The 20,389-nt window shown below is 49.5% G+C and overlaps 1 protein-coding gene across 5 annotated transcripts in view; it reads right to left on the bottom strand.

Annotated features, from left to right (window-relative positions):
• DIS3L2 (DIS3 like 3'-5' exoribonuclease 2) overlaps positions 1-20,389 on the bottom strand; it is a 155,909-nt gene that overhangs the window by 2,629 nt on the left and 132,891 nt on the right. For all 5 annotated transcript variants that reach the window (XM_015871831.2, XM_015871834.2, XM_015871830.2 and 2 more), the window contains 5 exons: positions 5,049-5,232; positions 4,392-4,478; positions 937-1,084; positions 609-739; positions 216-320 (listed from right to left, as the gene is read on the bottom strand). In XM_015871831.2, coding sequence (XP_015727317.1) covers positions 216-320; positions 609-739; positions 937-1,084; positions 4,392-4,478; positions 5,049-5,232 — 655 coding nt within the window. The remainder of the gene's footprint in view (positions 1-215; positions 321-608; positions 740-936; positions 1,085-4,391; positions 4,479-5,048; positions 5,233-20,389) is intronic.

The raw sequence follows: 20,389 nt of genomic DNA, 5'->3' as shown, positions 1-20,389 counted from the left end.
TCCTTGTTTCAGCCCCATGTTGATCTCCATCCCCACAAATCTGCCTCCATCCCCTTTTAAGGAGACAAATTACCCACAGCATGCAGTGGGGAAAGTCTGCTCTCAGGGACTGTGATGCTCCAGGCCCCCAGACTCCTCCAGGGAGCTGAGGGACACCCAGGCTGTGTTCAGTGTGTTGAGGCAGTGAGCACACTGACAGTGTTGGGGGCACTTACATTGCAGTAGATTCGCTTCTGGACTCCGAACTTCAGCACCAGAACATCAAAGGCCTCGTTCAGGACACCCATCACCATGGCCTCAGACTCCAGAGGACCACACTCCTGTTAGGACACAACTCCCTCATAGGACACATGGTCTCATTTTTGAGTCATCCTGTGCAGAGCCATGAGTTGGGCTCTATGATCCTTATGGGGCCTCTTCCAACTTGGGATATTTTACCACTTATGATTCTACACCAGCATGCACAAGGGGAGCCCTGTCTCACTGTGCTGTTGACAACAGGTCCTGAAGCTCAGGGACTGTCCCAGTGCATCCCCTTCTTTACCCCAGACTGAGCACTCATAGGGAAATCCGAGAGGCCCCTCAGGAGAAAACATCACTGCTCCTACCCTGACAAAGATGGCAAAGAAGAGGTCGGTGCTGAGCTCCTGCACCCTCTTGGAAGCCATCTTCCTGTCATTGCAGTGCTCTGCTTGTCGCTGGATGGCCTCCTTCTCCATCTTGATGGGAGAGCTGATACCTAGGAAGGAGATGAGTGACAACAACAGGTTCACACTCTCTTGCTCTAGAGGTACCGCACAGCAGCCCCATGGCCCAGCTCTCCCCATGCACACTGAGGACACCCACATGCCAAAGAGCTGCCTGGTGGGATGCAGACCCCAAGTACTCAAGGCAGGAACCCAGGAGCCCCACCTGTATGGGACTCACAGCACCCACCGAGTGATGCGGAGAGCAGCCGGTGCACGACGACGTCTGCGTAGCGGCGGATGGGTGAAGTGAAGTGTGTGTAGAAGGGCACGTTGAGGGCGTAGTGACGGAAGAGGATCTCATCCTCCAGGACGCCAGTGCAGAAGTACTGAGCCATCTGAAAAGCAATGAGAAGCAAGGGGAGGGTGTGAGAAAGGACAGTGCAGGACCATAAGGCTGGAGGGATCTCAGCCAGCAAGACAGAGCTCGAGCCCTCTGTGTTCTGGGTCTGGCCGCAGGCTTTGCCGCCCCTGTTCTCATCAAACATGTTACAGCTTTTATTTTTACATCTGCGAAACAGCAGCCCTTGAAGCTGGGAAAACAACACAGCCTGAGCCCAGGTGGGGAGGGGAGGCTGCAGGGTCAGGGGGTGGCAGCGGGGTCACAGCACAGTGGCGATTGAATGAACCCGTTTAAAAATAAGAGCAAGCGATTTAAAACAAACAGGAGTAGGCAGCTCTGATTACAGAGCTGTCGTGGGAGCCACGGTTTGGGCAGCTGCATCCTCCACTCTCCAGCACGGTGGAGCAGCCAGCTCCCGCTGAGCAGCAACGCAGTGATCCGGGCAAGTAAATAGTGCAGGTTAAAAAAAGCAGCGTCGGTCCCGGCCTTATTATGAGACCCAAGAGCTGGGTTAGGAGCTGCCAATTTCCACAACCCAGAACTAAATTGTTTCTGATGGACTCCACGAAGTATGGTCTCCACTCAATTAGTTCAGCTCCCACTGAACACGGCTCTGTACGGCCGGGCAGGGAGACACGCTCAGAGAAGTCAGAGAGATGCTGCCTGCTGTTACCCAGGGCATTTCCTGATGGATGTGCCGAGCCCAGCTGCTGCTGGTCCAGTTTTCAACACCCTGATGGCAAGTGATGACCCTTGCTGAGGCTGGGAACAGCTTGGTGTCACAGCAAAACCTCAGAATCATTACATCATACAATGTGTGGGTTGGGGACAAACCTCAAAGCCCACCCAACTCCAAACCCCTGCTGTGGGTGGGCTGCCCCTCGCCAGATCAGGCCCATCCAAGCTGGCCTTGGTGCCTCCAGGGATGGGAGATGGGATGAGATGCTCCTTTGGGCTGTGGTAGGGCTACACACTGGCACTTGTCTGTACCTGTCCTCACTACCACGACAGCACTTCGCAGTAATACCAGCCTGATGTAGAGCAGATGTTTTCTCATTAGCAGATTTGACTAGCAAGTGGTCGCAAAGCCCCAGGGTCTGACTGCCACAATCCCAGGAGAACAATAAGGAGCCTGGAAATAAATCAGCCCCAGCCAACCCAGGCTGGCTCTGCTCTTGCGGACAGATTGAATCCCCGAGTGACTGAGCCCCTGAAAAATGATATGTCACTGCTCTTTCATCTGTTACAAGCTCCTGGTACAGCAATCCAGGCAGACACATGCATTACCCACTGCCTGCCTCCTCCACGAGGCTGATGGCCACCAGCACGCAGCCGAGATGGACGATGCAGTGTGGCATGAGCATGGGATCAACCTGCTTTTGTTACAGATGGCTGGATGTGGCCTTGTCCCCGAGACACCCGCTCCATCACCTGGAGATGTGCACTGGGAGATGGGGCCTCTCTGCACCATCTGTCAGAGCCACGGCCCAGCCCCGTGTCATCCCGCTCTGCAGCTGCCAGCTCAGAGCTGTGCTCTCCTCCATTTCAAGCTGTGGGGATGGGTAGATGGGGCTGATTTCTCCATCTGCTCCAGTAGCTGAGATAAGCAGTGAAAAGTTCTCTTCCCACTTGGAAGCTCTGACCTTTCTGAGGGGCACTGACATGGCCTTGCACTACCAATCCTTTGTTCCTAGCAGTAGGAACAACAGTGGGCATCTCAATTGCTCAGGGTTTGGGGGAGCTGGTCCAGCCAACAGCATGTGTGGGGAGGGGACATGGACTGCAGAGAGCAGCCCTGCAACCCTTCCTTATGGACCAGAGATCATATGGATATGCCATGGTCTACCCAACTGCACAAGCTCACCCCAGACCAAGAGGGATTTCTGCATCCTCTGGCTCCTGCAGAGCCAATGGGCTCAGCTGTAAGCTGGGTTTTGCCTATTATGTGACACTCTAGGCAATGGGTCTGCCAGGAGAGAGTGGGCTGCACTGTACACCTGAGCACAAGGGCACCTTCACCTTCTGAAGACAGTGCAAGTTGAGTTCTTGCCAGAATCCTCATCTTATGGAATATCTCCTCTGAAAGCTCCTCTTCTTCTTCCCCAAACTGCCTGCTATTTGCTCCTCAGAAGATTTCACCTTCCAACAAAGCCTGGGCTTGCACCAAAGCAGGACCAAAGAGGGACCCCAGGGAATGCACACACCCTGCTGGTGACTTCCACCAGAAAAGGAAGACATGACAGAAAGGACCAGGACAAACCAGAGCAGGACATGGGATCCAGGAGAACACAGCCAGCACCAGAGGCACTCCCTGCACTTTAGAAAGCAGCACTCCTGAGCTGAGCACATACGCAGGCAGGTGATTTACTAAATGGTTTTGGTCCCCAGTTCCGCTTGCAAGCATTAAGTCACTAAAGTACAGCAGGACTTCAGGCAACTGCTAACGAGTAAATGGAGCAAATGAGCTAATTAGAAGAGTGACAGTCAAATGAGCGATGTAGGAAAGATGATTCATTCCTGCAGCGATTGGCAGACCACAGCAGAGAGACCATTCCAGCAACGTGCTCCTTTCCCTGTGGGGTAGGACTTCCCTCAGAAGAGGCTGTTCTATGCCCAGCAGCAAATGTAGGAAGACAGATGCCTCATAAAAAGGTTTCTGATGGTGATAAGCACTCCAGTAATGTCCTGAACTGCAGATACATCAAACATGACAATCACTGGGAGGAGCACAATGAGCCTCCAATGCACAGGCACTGACAGGAGTCAACTCAGTCTGGAGGGTGACCAAAGGGTTTCCAGAGCTTCTCTGCTTCTAAGAGGATGTGGCCAAGTACCAGACTGTGATTTGTGGCCAGATATGTGGTTTAGTGGGCGTGGGTGATGGGTTGATGGTTGGACCAGATGATCTTAGCAGTCTTTTCCACCTTTAGTGATTCTGACTCCCACAGCTCTGCACTGTCCTGACACCTGATTTCTTCTTGGACAAGAAACCAGTATAGATACCATGACATGTGGTGTTGTGAATATGAACCACAGAACCTGTCACCAGCTCTTCATGGAACAGGCTGGGTTCTTGTGAGTCTGCTGGCATCCTGCACATCACCTCCACGGTGATATATCCCAATACCACAGGAGCACAGCAGAGTGTGAGGAAAGGCTCAGCCTGACACTGCTGACCCTTACAGCATCATTCCCTGCATCCATTCACTCCTCCCCTATGTAGTAACCAGCTATGGTAATGCAGACAGGGTCAGGGATGGAAAAGGGACCTTGGAAAAGAGCTACAGATGTGCGAGTCTTACCTGCATGGGCCTGGAGAACATGTTGGTCAGCACTTCTTTCCTGGCTTCAGAGTATTTGTCAGCTCTAAATGTTTCATTTAAGCTTTTCTGAAGGAGAAAAAAGACAGTTTTCAGGCTGACAAACAGTATGCAACAGTGCTCAGAACCCCCCCTCTGATCTGTGCCTGGGTCTCTTCCACACACTGAGAGCTTCAGTGTGTGCACTAATGGGACTCCAGAGGGACATGGGGATGATGGGAGGTCACTGCCTGGAGCTGGTGGTAAGGAAGGGCTGGAAGAGTTCAAAGCACGGTGGAGGAGCTGAGTGCGCAGCCCTGCAGTGCTGACATAGCCCTGGTGTGGCCAGCGAGCAAGGAGAGCAGCGTGCAGGAGGCCAGCGGGGATGGGATTAACAGGGGATTATCCACAGTCTGGTTGCAGCGAGGAAAGAAAATCCTGGAAGCTGCACTGTGCTGTTCAGCTGGAGCTCAGCCCCAGGACACACTCAGCAGAGGATCGCTCCATGCTTCCTGTGCTGCATGCACCTGACCTTTCCCAGCACTGCTCTCTGGTCTGTGCCGGTCCCCAATCCCCACCCTTCCCTCCTTGACTTGCCCAGGATCTCCCAGGAAGGCAAAGAAAGGAAATCTGGGTGTCCTCACTCTCAGGTGCACTCACATGCAGGCTGCCCGCGCTGCTGAAGTCAATCTCAAGGCCAACTTGGTGGCAGAACTCCATCAGGTCATTCAGCAGCTTGGTCTGAGGCGGCGGGTGGCGGCGAAGCAGTGCCTGCTCGGGGAAGGAGCGGTAGATCTGATGGGCCACGGCCATGTTCGCCAGCAGCATGAACTCCTCCACCAGCCTGTAGGGCAAGAAACAACCCCAGGTTAAGAAGGCATTCCCCTGTGTTAGGAGAGATGGGAGCTAACAGGACTCGGGGGAAACAGGGAGTTATAAATGAAGATTGGATGTGGATTGTGGGGTGTTTTGCTGGGGTGAGCACCCTTGGCCTCAATGAATGTGCATCTCCAGGGCTGTGACCCCAGTGCCACTGATTGTGGTTTGCTCCCATCCAAAGGGCTGTGCCACCGGATACTTGTTTATCTGGGCTCAGATAAACAACGAGATGTGCTTAATTGGGCTTCCAGTTATTTGCTGCTTGTATTCCCCAGGTTCCTAATTGATCTTAATTGCCAAAAAAGATAATAGATTTACAGTAGTAACGTCATACTCCACGCAATGCCCAAGAGAGCTATTACTGATCAGGGTAGCTCGGCCCTCCTGCACGCAGGGCAGCACTTCTGCAAGGCTTGTTGCAAGACGTGGGGCAGGCTCCTGTATCCTGCAGCTCCCCATGCCCCAGGAGCATGGGTGTGATGTGCAGGGTTTGTGTGCTCCAGCTGCAATGTGCTCCCGGTCAGGGAGGACTTGACAAGGATTTGGAAGAGAAAAGAAATAAATAAAGATGAACCCAGAGGAGGAATCTGAATGTGCTGCTTGGAATAAGCAGCGGAAATGTTCATCTTTAACAGGAAGGAGATCCCCTAACAAGAGTTTGGTGGGTTCTCCCAAAGCTGGGCTGTGTACCACTGTGGAGATGTCAACAGGATGGCAGGAGGGAGTCCCTATGGCACAGCAGCACAGCACAAGTGGGAAGGGGCCACCAGTCCCTGAACACTGAATGGCAACACTACCAGTAGGCCAAGGGATGAGACAGTGGGGTGGACAATGCACCCACAGCCTGGAGTAAGAGGGCAAGGTGCTGTGGACATAGTGGTGGCATCCATATCCACTTGTTTGGGGTGGCTTCCAAGAAGGCAGAGCAAAGCCTTGCTGCTCCTGTACAACTAAGCCAGCAGATGGCAACATCGATCCCTCTATGGTCACCATCGCCTGGGGGCTGTGGGACAGTGTGGCCCCAGGGTGCTGGGCACCCAACCCAGGGCTGGCCAGGTTGCAGCATCCCCATCTTCCAGGTGCATTTCAGGCACCATGCTTGCAGACAGCATGCAGGGAGACCAGGAGACCAACAGGGCTGTACCAGAGGCAGAAGGCAGCGCCTTTTACACCTGAAGGAGAACAAGCAGCAAGTTTTGTTCCATCAGATCCCTTCTGTCTATTCCACACCTTCACACCTGGAGCACGAGCTCCCAGACAGCATCAAAGACAGCCACTGAAAGCTGCTGGTGGCACTGGGGACAGCACTGCCAGCCAACAGCCCATCAGGAGATCAATGACAAGACGGAGGTCAATGACAAGAGGGTGCTCTTTCTTTCTGTCTTATTTTTTTCCTCCTTTTTTTCTTTAAGACAGCCAAGCTCGGAGCTTGGCTCGGTGTGGCTGGCAGACAGGAGTGCAAAGAAAAATATTTCATGGCTAAAAAAAAAAAATGGAGACAGAAAGACTGGTCCGTCCGAACGCGCGCTGAATGCATCCCATGTGAAACGCAGCCTAACGCCATCGCTACAGTTTCCTCTGGATTAGCTGAGCTATCCTTGGCTCCTGCTCCCATAAAATCCCATAAACAATCTGATCTGAACTTTTGCCCTTTCTGGGCTCATGTGAGGTTTCCTTTGCTGCCCTGTGGTGCGGGCAGGCAGGTGGCTGTCCCTGTGCGGGTGTCTGCAGGAACCAACAGCCCCATATGCCTGCACTGCAGTGGGGAGTGATTCCAGACCTGTTCTACGCATCATTTAGTACGCGCACGTGTGAGAGGGAGGAGAGCCTGGTAAAGTACGTAAGCATCTTCTGCCAGCTCTTTCAATACCCAGATTCCACTTATGAATTATGGGCTTGGTGCAGGAGCTAGCGGGTGAAACTCTATACCTTGACTTATGTAAGAGGTCAGATTGAGTGTAGAGTTTTCAAAAGAATTCGCCTTCAAGTTTCACGTGTGAGTGAGGCACGCCGGCTCCTACAGCCCGCTGAGATTCCAAGCTTCTGAGATGCTCTCAAACACAGAACGTCGTGCTCTTCTGGTTGGCTATTAGGAGAAAATTCTTCCCAGAAAGAGCGGTGATGCAGTGGCACAGGGAGTGGTGGGGTCACCATCCCTGGAGGTATGCAAGAACCGTGGAGATGTGGCACTGAGGGATGTGGTCAGTGGGCACGGTGGGGATGGGTTGGACTTGGTGATTCTGGAGATCTTTTCCAATCCTAATGATGCTATGGACCTCTGAGACCATCCAGATGGCCAAGACTACGGCACTGGCCAGCAGCCCCAAGGCTATTATTTGCTCTGCTCCTTTCCAATCTCTTGACATCAACCTTGAAAAACTACTCGCATCCTCGGTGAGCTGTTTTGTTGATGGCAAATAAAACATTGGTTTCTCGTGCCAAATCTCCGCAGAGTAGAGCAGGGCAAGCAAAATGCCTGTTTGGCTGCTTGTTTCCATAGCAATGTGGCCAGGCTACACAGCAGCCATAGAAGTGCCCACTCTCCCTGATTAACTTGACAAATGACATTAGCAAAGCAAGGTTTGCTGCAAAGGAGAGAGACAAGGACTTTGTTTGCAATCCACTAAGTGCACCAACAAGGCAGGGAACTAAACAGTGCCATGGGAAGCTAGTGCACAAAGAAGAAAGCCTCAGCCTGTCTGTGTGTACCTGAGAGGGCTCCAGAGACACAGATGGATATACTTGCTGAGGGCAGTGCATCACTGAGAGCCCACACTCTCCGCTGGCTGGAAGGGGATTATCGCCGCAGCGCAATCTCATAACAAACAGATCTACAGGCACCTCCTGGGAATGGGACTCTAAATCCTGCTGTGCTCACCAGGAGAAAGTCACCTTCCACAAAGGCTGCAAACAGAGCTGTGCACATCCAACAGCAGCGGCAGTTGTTGAAAGAAAAGGGCAAAGAAACGGCACATCCTCTCCGAAGCACCAAGGCCAAAGACCCCGAACACGTGACAACTTTTTCTTCTTTAAATCATGTATGTTTAGATTTGATTACAGCTCTTCCATGAAGAAAATGAAACTGGAAGGTTTCTATAAAAGCTACTCTAAAAGCAACATTAGCTAAGCCCACATCTCCTGAGAGCACAGCCAACGACAGAACCATGCTCTGTAACCAGTGGGCAGAATGGAGCCTGCAATGGCCCTTTTCTATGCAAAATCTCACAGTAATAGTCTGCCATCCTCCTGTAACACTGCCCAGTAGACAGGAGCATCTTCAGCCACGCATTGTTGCTTGATGAGTTATGATCATTACATCTCCTGTTGTCCAAAAGTTGGATTGCTGTGTTATACACAAGGCTTGCAATGTCGGTGTGGAGCTCCCTTTGCCAAAGATAACTGCCAAAAGACCATAAGCCCTACATTTTTTGAAAGAAAAAGTAGCAACAGGCAAGAAGGCTGGTGGTTCCTGGCCCGATGAAAGTCATTTGTGCTCCTTTCACAGCTGGCAGTAGCCTTGAACAAAGCCGAGCTGAATAATGGAATTACTCCACTTTCTGAGATTGCTCAATTAGCTCTTGGTTAAAACTGTTAACACTGAAACTTGATGAGAATAGCAGCTCTGAGGCAGTTTCACATTCATTTCTTACAAAGCTAGAATGGCTTTTCCCTCTAATGAACTCTCTTTCCGGGGTATAATGAATGTCCTTTTTATTAGCTATGGTGCCTTTTTGGTAATAGATGCCTAGAACACAAATGCATGGGAGGGTTTTCTGAATACAAATGTCCCTTAGTGGTCACTCTCACACCTTCAGGCTGGGAATGCCATGACACCGCTCCCTTCGCTTTATCCAAATTAAGTGCGGTACAGTGGAAAACCGCTTAAGCTCCCAGTCCTAAAGCCGGGCTATTGGAGGCATTGGGCATGATTAGGAATTAATTGCATAAAGCCTGATGCATTGGGTTTGCACGCAGGGATTTAGACCGCCAGACCCATTTGCCTAAGTTCCTTTGAGATTATTGACATTTTGCAGTGTTACATAAAGAGCTGACTTCATCCAGCAGCACTGCGTCGGGATGGATGTCGGAATGCTGCAGACAGCACTAGTGGTCATGGGACGTCCAGCATCCACTGATACTCAGCTGAGTAGAATGGAAATGCCCAAGCCTCATCTGTGGGTCTGGTGATGGCCCCACATCCCACCTTGGGTTGAGCATGGAAGGAAACAGCGCTGAAGTGAAGGGAGATTTGCAGAGGACACAGCCTCTGTGAGCTGCGCCTCTTCATTAAACGTTAATATGACTGCAGTCTGCTCCTTCTCATGCAAATTGGTGACAACCTTCAGTCTCCTTGCATGGAGCTGATGTGTCCCCCTGTGCAAAACTGCACCTTGAGCTGCCAGGGCTCCTGTACCAGGTGCAGAGAGGTGCTGGCTCATGCAGATCTCATCTCCCCAAGGAGCTGCAAAAGGATGATCAGAACCCTGCAGAGCTGCAGGGAGGGATAACCAGGGACCACAAACACATACTACTAAATGCTGCCAATGGGTCTGGGGGGGAGCAATCACTACCTGGGCTGGAAAACTTCACCAATGGGAATGCATTAGGATGCCCCTGAGCTGAGGTGGTGCCCAGCAAAAGAACCCAGAGCTGGTCCAGGTCTGGGATGGTGCTCAGGAGAAGGGAAACACCCTACAGACACAGCTCCCAAAGAAGACTGAGGACTGGCAGCCCACATTCCTGAGACGCACAGCCTGACAGGGGACTGGCTCTGAAAGCAGAGCCTATGACACGAATCCTCTCATAGACACATAATATTAATGTCATCCAGAGTCCGGCTAAGAGGAGAATGGAAAGAATTCCTGAAGCAATGCAGACAGCCCCTCTCCTGACGTGAGAGCCTCCAGCCCCACGCATCAGCCCAGCACTGCCTGTTATCAGGCTGCATTTCCTACTGAAACGAGGAAGCAGGAATGAAAAGCACTTTTCTTCACAGTTAGAAGTTTACGCAAATGATTTATGGGTCAGAAAAATTAGCAAGTCTGCTGCTGAGTGCTCCGTACAGCAGCATGTGTTACATGGCTGCTGACCAGAAATGCCAAGACCCATTAAGGGGAAGCAAAGGGCAGCATGATAGAAAGTTAAAGATGCTTTTTGCCCATTTAATTAATTAGTTGGGTCTTTTTTCCATCCCCTGCAGCCTTCATTAATGTAACGCTGAAGTGAAGGAATATTAACAATTCAGACAACACATTAATATTAACACAACACCTGCAAAATGCAAATGTAAGTCCATTAGGTAAACAGATGATCTTAAGCCATTGAGGCAGAAATAACACTCTGACATTTCCTAGCAGGAGTACACTGTCCATCACTGACGCTCCATTATAAAGCCAAGGCCCCTGTATGCAGGGGGCTCCTCATCTGTTACTGGTCCCTGGAAGGATGAGAAAAACTTACCTTTCCATGAAGATGTTTGGCAGTTTCATACAGAACGTGTCTTACTAACGCCGTGTCATGAACCAGAAAGATCAAAAGGGATTTTTAAAAGGATTTTATCTCTGTGCTAGCAAGGGATGGAGATAAAACCTGAAGCTGAGAGCTTGTAAATATTAACCTACTCTTGGGATTGCTCCAGAAACTGAGCTTTCTATTATCGTGGTTTAAACTGAGACAAATTTTCAGTGAGAGGAAAAACACCTTCAGAACAGACAGTGCCACAGGGCATCACCTGGAATTGCCACCGATGCCTTCCTATCCCACATCCCCATCAGCTAATGCTCTGCAGCCCCTCCAGCTAAGGAGACGTAGACCTCATGTGCATCTCTCCCTTGAGCCTTTGGCTATGCTTTTTCCCAGCTTACTTGACATTGAAGAGCTGATTACTTTCAAAGAACAAGACAAACTTACAGACAAGGGGAAAATAAAATGGATTTGTTGGGCATCCCAGACTGGAAGCAGACTCTGAGATGGGCAGTGTTTGCATTGTGCATCCATCTAACAACCTGGACGTGACTGAGGGACAAACGAGCAGGAGTGTGAGAAAGCTCACGAGAGACGAACAAGAAAAGCAAGGGGGGAAAAGAAAGGGTTTAAAAGACCAAAATCATGCAGAGTAATCTAAATAATCTGGCAGTCAAAGGCAGTGGCGGCACAATGACCCAACATGTGCCCCTTGATGCTGATGAAGCCAGGCAGTGACTTGCCAAGTGAGCCCCTTTCCCATTCAGTGCAGGATAACTTCAAAGCTGGATCAGGTTGGCCTTTTCCAGCTGAGTTCCAACAATCTCCAAGGATAACGATCCCACAGCCCCTCTGGGTCTCTGATCCAGTTCCTAACCGCGCTTGTAAGCGTTGTTCGAGCTTATAGGAAAACAAGCACGGATCAGGGCTCCCAGTGCTGCCCATCGCTGCTCCGTTTCAACCTCAGAGCTGCAGTTGTAGCACTGAGTGTGGGCAGGTTAAGGGGAACAGTTGTATCAATACAGAGCAAGGGATCCAGCTGGCCTCGGCGCTATTATTCTTGGTCTGCAGCAATGGTGAAGCACAACAAATGAACGCTCTGGTTACAGAGGCTTTCAAAGACATGGAAACCCTAGGGGGAGGGGAGCAAGGTACATGGGACACGGACACCACTTCGGGGTTAAAACAACCCATAATAGTTGGCAAGAGGATGAAAGGGAGACAGGCGACGCGGGATTTGGGGGTGCTGTTTTCTAAGTAGGGACTACTGAAGTACTTTGGATAACTTCTGCTTTCAGGCAACCTCTTGGCAGATGTAAACGTCCCAGAAGGTTTTACATCCAGCTCCTCCGATCTTAAACTAAATATTAGGTGAGAAAAACATGCTTCTGAAGAAAAGTCAGGCATAGCTCTGAGTGAAAAACAATGAGCAGGAAAACGAATGTTATCGGCTTTGCTGAATACACAACCAACAACGGTTTTCTTTCCTAAAAATAAAGCCAAGGGAATGAAATGCAAAGAGATGAGTGGGATGGAAAAGCAGCAGTAAATGGAGGCCATCCCCTCCACCACCCCACATTTCCCCTGCCTGGCCCCAGTGGTCATGCTTGGAGCAGTGCTGTAAATCCCTGACGGTGCCTTACTCCCTTTGCAGCAGGACAGGGTTGGGGTACAACAGGTCTTTTCCATCTGTAACTTCTCCCTCTTGACTTTTATGTGCCTTCACTTGATTTATCGGCACAGGGCTGTGAAGAGTCTGGCTTGGTCTGAGGACAGCCTGAGGTTAACATGGTGTAAGGACAGGTTGAGATTAAAGGCAGCAATGCAGCATCACCACCCCATCCATTACCAGAAAACGTTCAGGCTTGGATTTATAGTCACGTTCCAGCGAGCCCACACATCATGGCAGGCTGAAATTAGCCTTGTTTAAAACAGCTAAACATCCTACTGATGTTGGGCATGCAACTGAGAGCAGCGGGAACAGAGATGTACAAAGAAAGGGGCATGGCCATAGCACCCATCTCCAGCTGATGAAGGACACAGGTGTGATGAAGAAGAGCCCTTGCAATGCTGCCTTCCAGGTTACAACCAGAGTTCAACAACACAGATCAACCTTCTGAAAAAAAAACCCTACCATCACCAAAAAGCAGACACACAGATCTGTCAGCACGTTTGTGCTGCTGAAATCAACGGATCTCAGCACTGGATCACGATAAGACTTGCAACACAGACATCTTGCAGAGCCTTGGCAGTGTCTTTTAATCCTTGGAAAAGGAGCACTTCAGGCATCGATTCTTGCTTTTGCATCAAGTGTTGCAAAGCCAAAACAACAAGTTCTTTTGGAGCATGGGGCATATCCTAAGATGCCCCAGAGCCTTCTTGTCCTACAGACACTGAATAGTAATCTCTGCATGACAAAACAGAAATAAAGCCATATATCCCAAAGTCTTGGCAAGCCTCCAGTCCAGGCCTGACAGATACCTGGCCCTGAGTGCTGCTTCTCTCCAGCAGCTTAACCCTTGGATGAACAGAGTACATGTCTAACAGGAAGCACAATGTTAAATCTGCTTTTTGTTTCTACACCGCCATCCTGCATTGGAGGGCAATGCCCTCCTCTTCCTCAGAGCCTGGATCTGATGCTCCACATTGGGAAACCACCATGGAAAGTCACCTGCAAAGACCCTGCTATTGGAAGTGCAATAGTGGCTCCAGCCCTGGCCTCGCATGTCCTCAGTACTACAGATGGAGTGACTCAGGCTCCCGCGGTGGCTGGATCCCAACCAGCCATATTCCTTCCTGGCAGCCCAGCTCAGCCTTCATAGGACTGCTCAGCATTCCAATGGGAATGACTTTGGCCACCAGCTCTATACACTTGGCCAACCATTTGCAAATCTGAGTAGTGCCAACCTGCAACTGCCCACATGTATGGAATGCACTGCATCCTCCAACATCAGATCAAACAGTGAGGTCCCTTATCATTCCTAGTTCTGAAAATACTGTGGGATGAGAGAAAAACAAGGGTGCCCAATGCCTGCTGCCTCTCAGCAGGTCCCTGATGTTCTAGTCACAAAGGTGCAAACACACTAAGATCTGGGGAAACCAAACACCGTGCCATGTCCTTTCTGAAGTCTGACACTAAAAGATGCCCAACTCTCCATCGACAGCTGCTCAACAACTGAGTGCATCCCTCTGCCATAGAGGTGTCACTGACCCTAATTTGGCCTGAGCTCACTCCATAACACACCAAGATACATCACATACTGCAAGGAAGCTGTTCAGAAGTGATGCACAAACAGGCTGAACGTCAAATCATGGTACGTGCAGCCCAGGCACACCGTGCCCTCTGTGAGAGCCACTCTCCCATTGTTATTTAACATCCTGTGAGTTTCAGCCAGCAATGCAGTCTCCCATCCGCGCCCCGAACTGGCCTGGGAATGGCTGGGAAGAAGAAAGGGAGCTTGAAATGAACTGTGGAAAGATTTAAGTGCTCTCACTGCTGCTTTCCAATACAATTTTCCACTTGGGGCAAGGGAAGGGAAGGAGGAGAGCCTGACAGCAGTTTAGAGCCAGTCACAGTTGTGACAGGTTCTTCTTTTCCATTTCCAACCAGCTCACAGACAGGAGGAGGACTTTAACCTCCATTAATTATCACTGCCTTATTCCAGCCCAGGGTTTCAGAGAACCAACAGCGAACTCTTAGGACCAAGCAGGTTTTGCCTCAAATTGTGCTATTCAGTTTAATGCAGTACAACTCCATCATTCATAAAAGAGCCAGCACAGCTCTCCCTAATGCAACCCTGCAGCTGAGAGCCACCGCACAACATCAGTGCTGCCAGAGAAGAGGATTTCACAAACGACTCTTTGCACTCTGGGCTGAGAACAGGTTAACACCCATTGAGCAGACATCTCTGTCGTACATCCAGAATGGGGCTTGACAGGAACACGTCCCTCCTGCTTGCTCTCTGCTTACCAGGGACTGCTACTGTGACGCTACCAGCACGTGGAGTTTATTGTGCTTATCAGCACTTATCATTGCATCTGCAGCTTAAAAATGTGAATGCGCTGTTTAAGGAGATAAGAGCAGCCTGCATGCATTCAGCCCTATGCAGTTGGGTTCAAGTTGTAAAATACTGCTGTGTGTTTTCTCCCACTATTGGGCTTCAGTACAAACTATCAAAGATCACTATAAAAAATCAGCTGTAGCCAAGATGTGCCTGCACAGGCACTCAGTGTGCCCCAGCTCAGCCACTCTATGCTCCTGGACTTGGTGCCCACTGAGTGTGTGCCTTGCTGCCAGTGGGGCTGAGCCATCCACTCCCAGCTGATCTCTGGCCTCTGCTGCTACTGTTCGTGCTTGGTGGTGATAACATGGGCTGAGGATCCAGATGTGCAGTGATATGAACAGTCTGTGCCAGGATGCTGAGATTCATGCAGCTCAGCGCTCAGCTCTGAGTCACACAGGAACCTGCCCCAGGGAGCAATGACTGCTGCACAACTGCTCTGGAGCTGCAGTGAAAGGACAGGAGAGGAGTTCTGGGGCTTCCTGCATGTGGATGCTCAATGGTGCAAAGGCTCAGGATCCACCCCCTGCTCCCCAACCACAAATAACTCAGAGAGGAGAAAATCCCCCAACCACAACTGCTCTGAGAACCAGGTGTGCAGCACTAACCAACCACCCCACACACTACTCTAGGTCTGAAAGGTGAAAAATAAAGACAAGTCCACTCCTAGACTTTCATTCTCTTTATGCTGACTGTCTCCCTTTAATCCTACTTCCCACACTTCAGGTGTTAATGGGAACCTTGATGCATTTCAGAGGAAATGCACACAGACAGAAGATAGATGCCTCGGTCTGAAACCCTGCTCCCAGATTCCACATCAAGTGCCAGATTTGTTTATATCCATATGATACAATCTCCATAAAAGCAATCAACCACCACCAAAAGGAGATGTTTCAATCTCTGCACAGCCTTCATGCACAACAGACATTAGGTTTGCTTTTACGATGCAGAATAATGTAATGGATTCCTTCCACAAGTTCCCAAATGCTGTTATTAAGTATTGCTTCTCTAATAAAATATGCTGCAACATACAGCAGTACATGATGTGGCATTTACACGAGTCCTTTCTCTATATAGGACTTGCTGGCTTTTAAACAAATCTGTCTCTTCCATACACTACAAAAGCACAAGATGAGTAATTATGTTCTCTGCTTAATAATGTTTTTGCACTGGCCAATTTAACAGCTAATCTCCACAAACCTCTGAGATAGTCCCCCAGCCGCTACATTTGCATGTTGTAATCAAGTCTCACTATTAAATCATACTTTGCAACAATAGCTGAGCTGTCAAGTACAAGCAGTGGCACTGCGCAGATGAAAGCCCTGGATGAGCACCCACAAAGCAATGTCCCTCTGCCACCCCTTTGCACTTGTAGAAGCTCAGGGATAGATGCACCCACCATGGATCTTGGGACAGGCAGCTCACACATTGCTTATCCTGTTCACCCTTCCAGATGCACATACCCAAGGGGACCAAGAGACACAAGCTGAGCCCAGCACCATGCTCCTCCTCTTGTATATTTGCTAAAGCAATGCATCCCTTCTCTCCTTTCCCATGACCTCTGTTGTGCCTTGACTGGGGCAAGGACTGCACACAGCTGAGTGACCCAAGAATATCTATCAGGCTGGATGGGGCTCTGAGTACCCAATAGAGCTGCAGGTGTCCCTGCTCACTGCAGGGCAGCTGGGCCAAAAGGCCTCTAAAGGTCCCCTCCAACTCAGACAGGTCTATGATTCCATGGTTTTGTAGCTGCACCAGGAGGCAATTCCTACAGCAGGTATCACTGCACTGCTGCCAAGAACTGGTTCTTACTCTGAACCAAACTCTGTGTCTCTGCACTCCCTGCAACAAGCAAATAGCAGAGACCTTGATGAAATCTGCCTTTTGCAGTGGCTATTCCACAGGGCATAACCTTCAGCACAGAGATGCAGCCTGGCCATATCAACGTCTTTCTGTCCTAATGATCCTTCCTACGCATTAGTACAGCATTTATTTCCTTCTTGCCTCACAATTCCCATTTATCTACCATGTGATAGTAACACAGAGATAGAGGAAAGGGAGAATTTCTGGCTGGCGTTGGCTCACCCTGCACAGATAGATCAATGCAGATCCCACCTGTCTCACTAATTGCTGGGAACTGGGGCTGACCCCTGCTGCTCTGCCCTGCACCCACAGGGGACATAACACAACAGAGCATTTCAAGGCAGGGCAAAGGTGGAAAAGCCTTGGTCCATAATGGTACTGCTCATTTAAGAGCACTTCTGCTCATCAGCCCCATTTTAGGTGAAGCAGGTGAAGGACACAAAACTTAAGATGTCTGAAGCTGATTTGAAGAATTTAGAACTATTTCCCATTAAAATTAATAGAAATATTAATGCAAAGTATGCTCCAATCCTCAAGAAGGTTCTTTCCAAGCAAGATCTTCCCATTATCTTGAAAGGAAGTTGTGACCAAATCCTCTTACATTGCTGTGAACACCTCCAGTGGTACAGGTAAAGCCAGGTAACAAACCCATTAGGCTTTGATTGACTAACACACGACAAACCGAAAGAGGTGAAAGTACTAAGCTGTAACGAGAACCCCATTTAGGGTGACTGTGATAACCTGAGGAAATGAGCACACAAAACACAGCGGCGATACAAAGCTCCTTTTTTCAAAGCAGAAGCAGGGAACAGAGGGAACAGAGTCCATCATCAGATTGATTTATCCGCACTGAACTTTGAAAAAAATATATATACAGTTGAAAAAGCAGCAGGACCCAGAGCAAAGCATGGCAGCTATGGAGAAAGGAGAACCACTCACCCTTGCTGCCCAGGAGTCGATAAGAAGTGCTTCCTCTCTCACCCTCTGATTTCCAAGAACATCTCCCAGAAGAGCACTCTTCTCCTTGAGAGTGGGAGAACTCCCTGGTGTTCTCTTGGGATGCTTCACCCAGTGGCTAATCCCTCCTGCCTTTCAAATGTGTGCTTTGTTCCTAGATAGAGCACTTCAGCCATGAACTCTTTGAGAGCAAACAACCCCACCTGGCTGACGATCCACCGGGTTACTCCAACTTACACTGTTGATCCCAGGAGGAGCAGAAGTACTTTGTGCTGATCACACTGCACAGGTCTTGCCCATGGCAAACCCAAAGCTCACACAGCAGGCAGCAGCATGAAGGCATCTCTGAGCAGAGCCTTTTTTGGCACTGCCAGCCATCCCCTTTGTTGTCTTTGGTTTTCCTCCACAGCCTGACGCTGCTCGCAGCTTTTCACTGCTTGGTTGTACCTAAAGCACATCCTAACAAAGTGATGGAAAGCACACACCCTTGCTTGATGGTCCCAGTGCTCCCAGCTTGTACTGTCATGGAGACAACACAACCAGAGAAGTCACTGCAACTCGACTGTACATTCAAGGATGTGGAGAAAAAGCCAAAACAAGGGCTCTTTTTCCATATTTGATATAAACAACTATGCCTAGAAATCCCACTGGGAGAGGGATGGGTAGGGGTCTGATGATCTCAGCACAGGGTCTTCCTGGACACAGAGTCAATCCAGTAACTTGGTTTCTAGGTAAAAGTGAGAGAGACTTCATCTAGAAACATAGCACGGTTGGGCTTGGAAGAGACTTTAAGGATCATCCAGTTCAAAACCTCTGACAGGGGCAGGGTTGCCACCCACTCAATTAGGCTGCCCAGAGCTCCATCTAACTTGCCCTTGAACACGTGGAAGGAGGATTGTTTGCTCTTCCCCACGTCAAACCTGCACCCCATGTACCTAAAGGCTAATCAGAGAGTTGTGTGATTCACCGCTACTGAAAACATCCAGACCCACAGGTTAACAATTCTAACTCAGATATAGCTCAGTGCCTTGGGCATTACAAAGACATATATAGGCCAGGGAAATGATGCTGAAATGCTACTGAGGGCTTCCAAACATACTGTTAAGCGAATGGATATGTAAATAGACCTCCAGGGATGACACATGGAGACAGCATCTCTGACTCAGTTACATTTGCAGATGATTTTCCCACCTATTTGACTGCCACTGAACACCCAGGTATCCAGCACTGACGAGGAGGTTTAACAGTACAATTGAGTACAAACACTGAAATATGCCAAACAACAAACTCCTGATTCAAATACAGGAAAACAGGGCTCACATACCCCTCTGGAGAGTGACTGACCTGTACGCCATGGGGTTTTAGAGAGAGATCTACTGTTTCACATGGGTTTTGTGTATGGCATAAAGGAAAGCCTCAAATTTTCATCTGCAAGGGGTCAGATTATCGAATCCTATCGGCTCACAACTGGGAAGGGCAGGTTTCCTTGGCCACCTTTTCCATTGGCAGCCCCCACGTGACAGTGGCACTCCAAGGAGCTGACAGTTACTATTTCTACAGCAGTGGAGGACTGGCAACCTGTTATTAAAGTAGCTGGGTGGCAGAAGGAAGAGGAGGCAGGTCTGTGTTGAGAAAAGCAGATGAGCAGCACCCTGGGCAAAGCCCTTAATAGGAACCCTTCTCCTCACGTGGAAATGGGGTCCCTTCTACAAGAAAGAACAACTCCATGCTGCTCAAGGTCTCAGGTGGCAAAGGCTATTTTGCAGCGTACATCCCAATAGACTTTGTGATGTTCTGAACATTGAGTCCCTGTCTTAAGGCAGAAAGGATTACGTATCTTTTGGAGTTATAAAGGTCAACATGCAGACTTAGCACCTACACTGCGCCCATGCCAAACCAGGAGGACTGGCTTATCTCCACATTTGGTGACAGTTCACCTGCATTGCTTGGCCAACACCAATGCTTACTCTTTGTCAGGTGAAGGACATGCATCACCTGTAGACTTGGATAAAGTTTAGCACCAAAAAGTCAAACGAAAGACAAGATATGGTATCAAAAGAAAAACTCCAAACTCCATCCTGCTTCGTCAACTCCATGATACTGCTCTCATGGCCTGGCTTGCCCCGTGCTTTCAGTTCTGTTTTCATCCACACAGAGAGACCTTCCACCAGATCTTGCTAGTGCTCTGATCCCAAGGGAGGCTGATGTAGCCTCAAACCGTGGGGCTGCTTACAACCAAAGTGTTACTCTTCCTTCTGAGCAAAGAAAATACAAGCTTTATTAGCCCAACAGCTTCCAATGACCTCCAACTACACCTCAACCCTACTACAGCTCACTAGGAAAGAGAGACAGGGCAGCTCATCTGCCTGCAATTTGACAAGACTTCAGAAATGCTTACAAAATGTTATGTGATGTGCAGAGTTGAGCCTGAGGCTACAGAATAGTAGGACATGCCCTGTGCCAGCTAAGCCAACTTGTCCAACAGGGCACCCTGAAGTGAAAATCTCACTCTGGAGAATCTGACATTAGCTGGTAGATCCAGTTCTGCAAATGGAATTGATTTTATTTTTGATCTGAAATCTAAACAAGGCATTTTATAAGCTTCAGGTGAACAACCACTATTGGATGGCACTCATCTAAGCTGAGATGTCAAGGGACCACACGTATGTGGATTTCCCCCATGAAATCCGTGCCTGCAACACAAACAAAAGAATATGGCACCTTCAGCAACTGCCCTGAGCGATGCAGATCAGAGCAGGCAGGGTATGTATTTGCTGA

Source organism: Coturnix japonica, chromosome 9, assembly GCF_001577835.2.
Source record: "Coturnix japonica isolate 7356 chromosome 9, Coturnix japonica 2.1, whole genome shotgun sequence".
In the NCBI taxonomy this organism is placed as follows: Eukaryota; Metazoa; Chordata; class Aves; order Galliformes; family Phasianidae; genus Coturnix; species Coturnix japonica.
The sequence above is the reverse complement of the archived record's forward strand: the minus strand, read 5'-3'. Positions and strand labels throughout refer to the sequence as shown.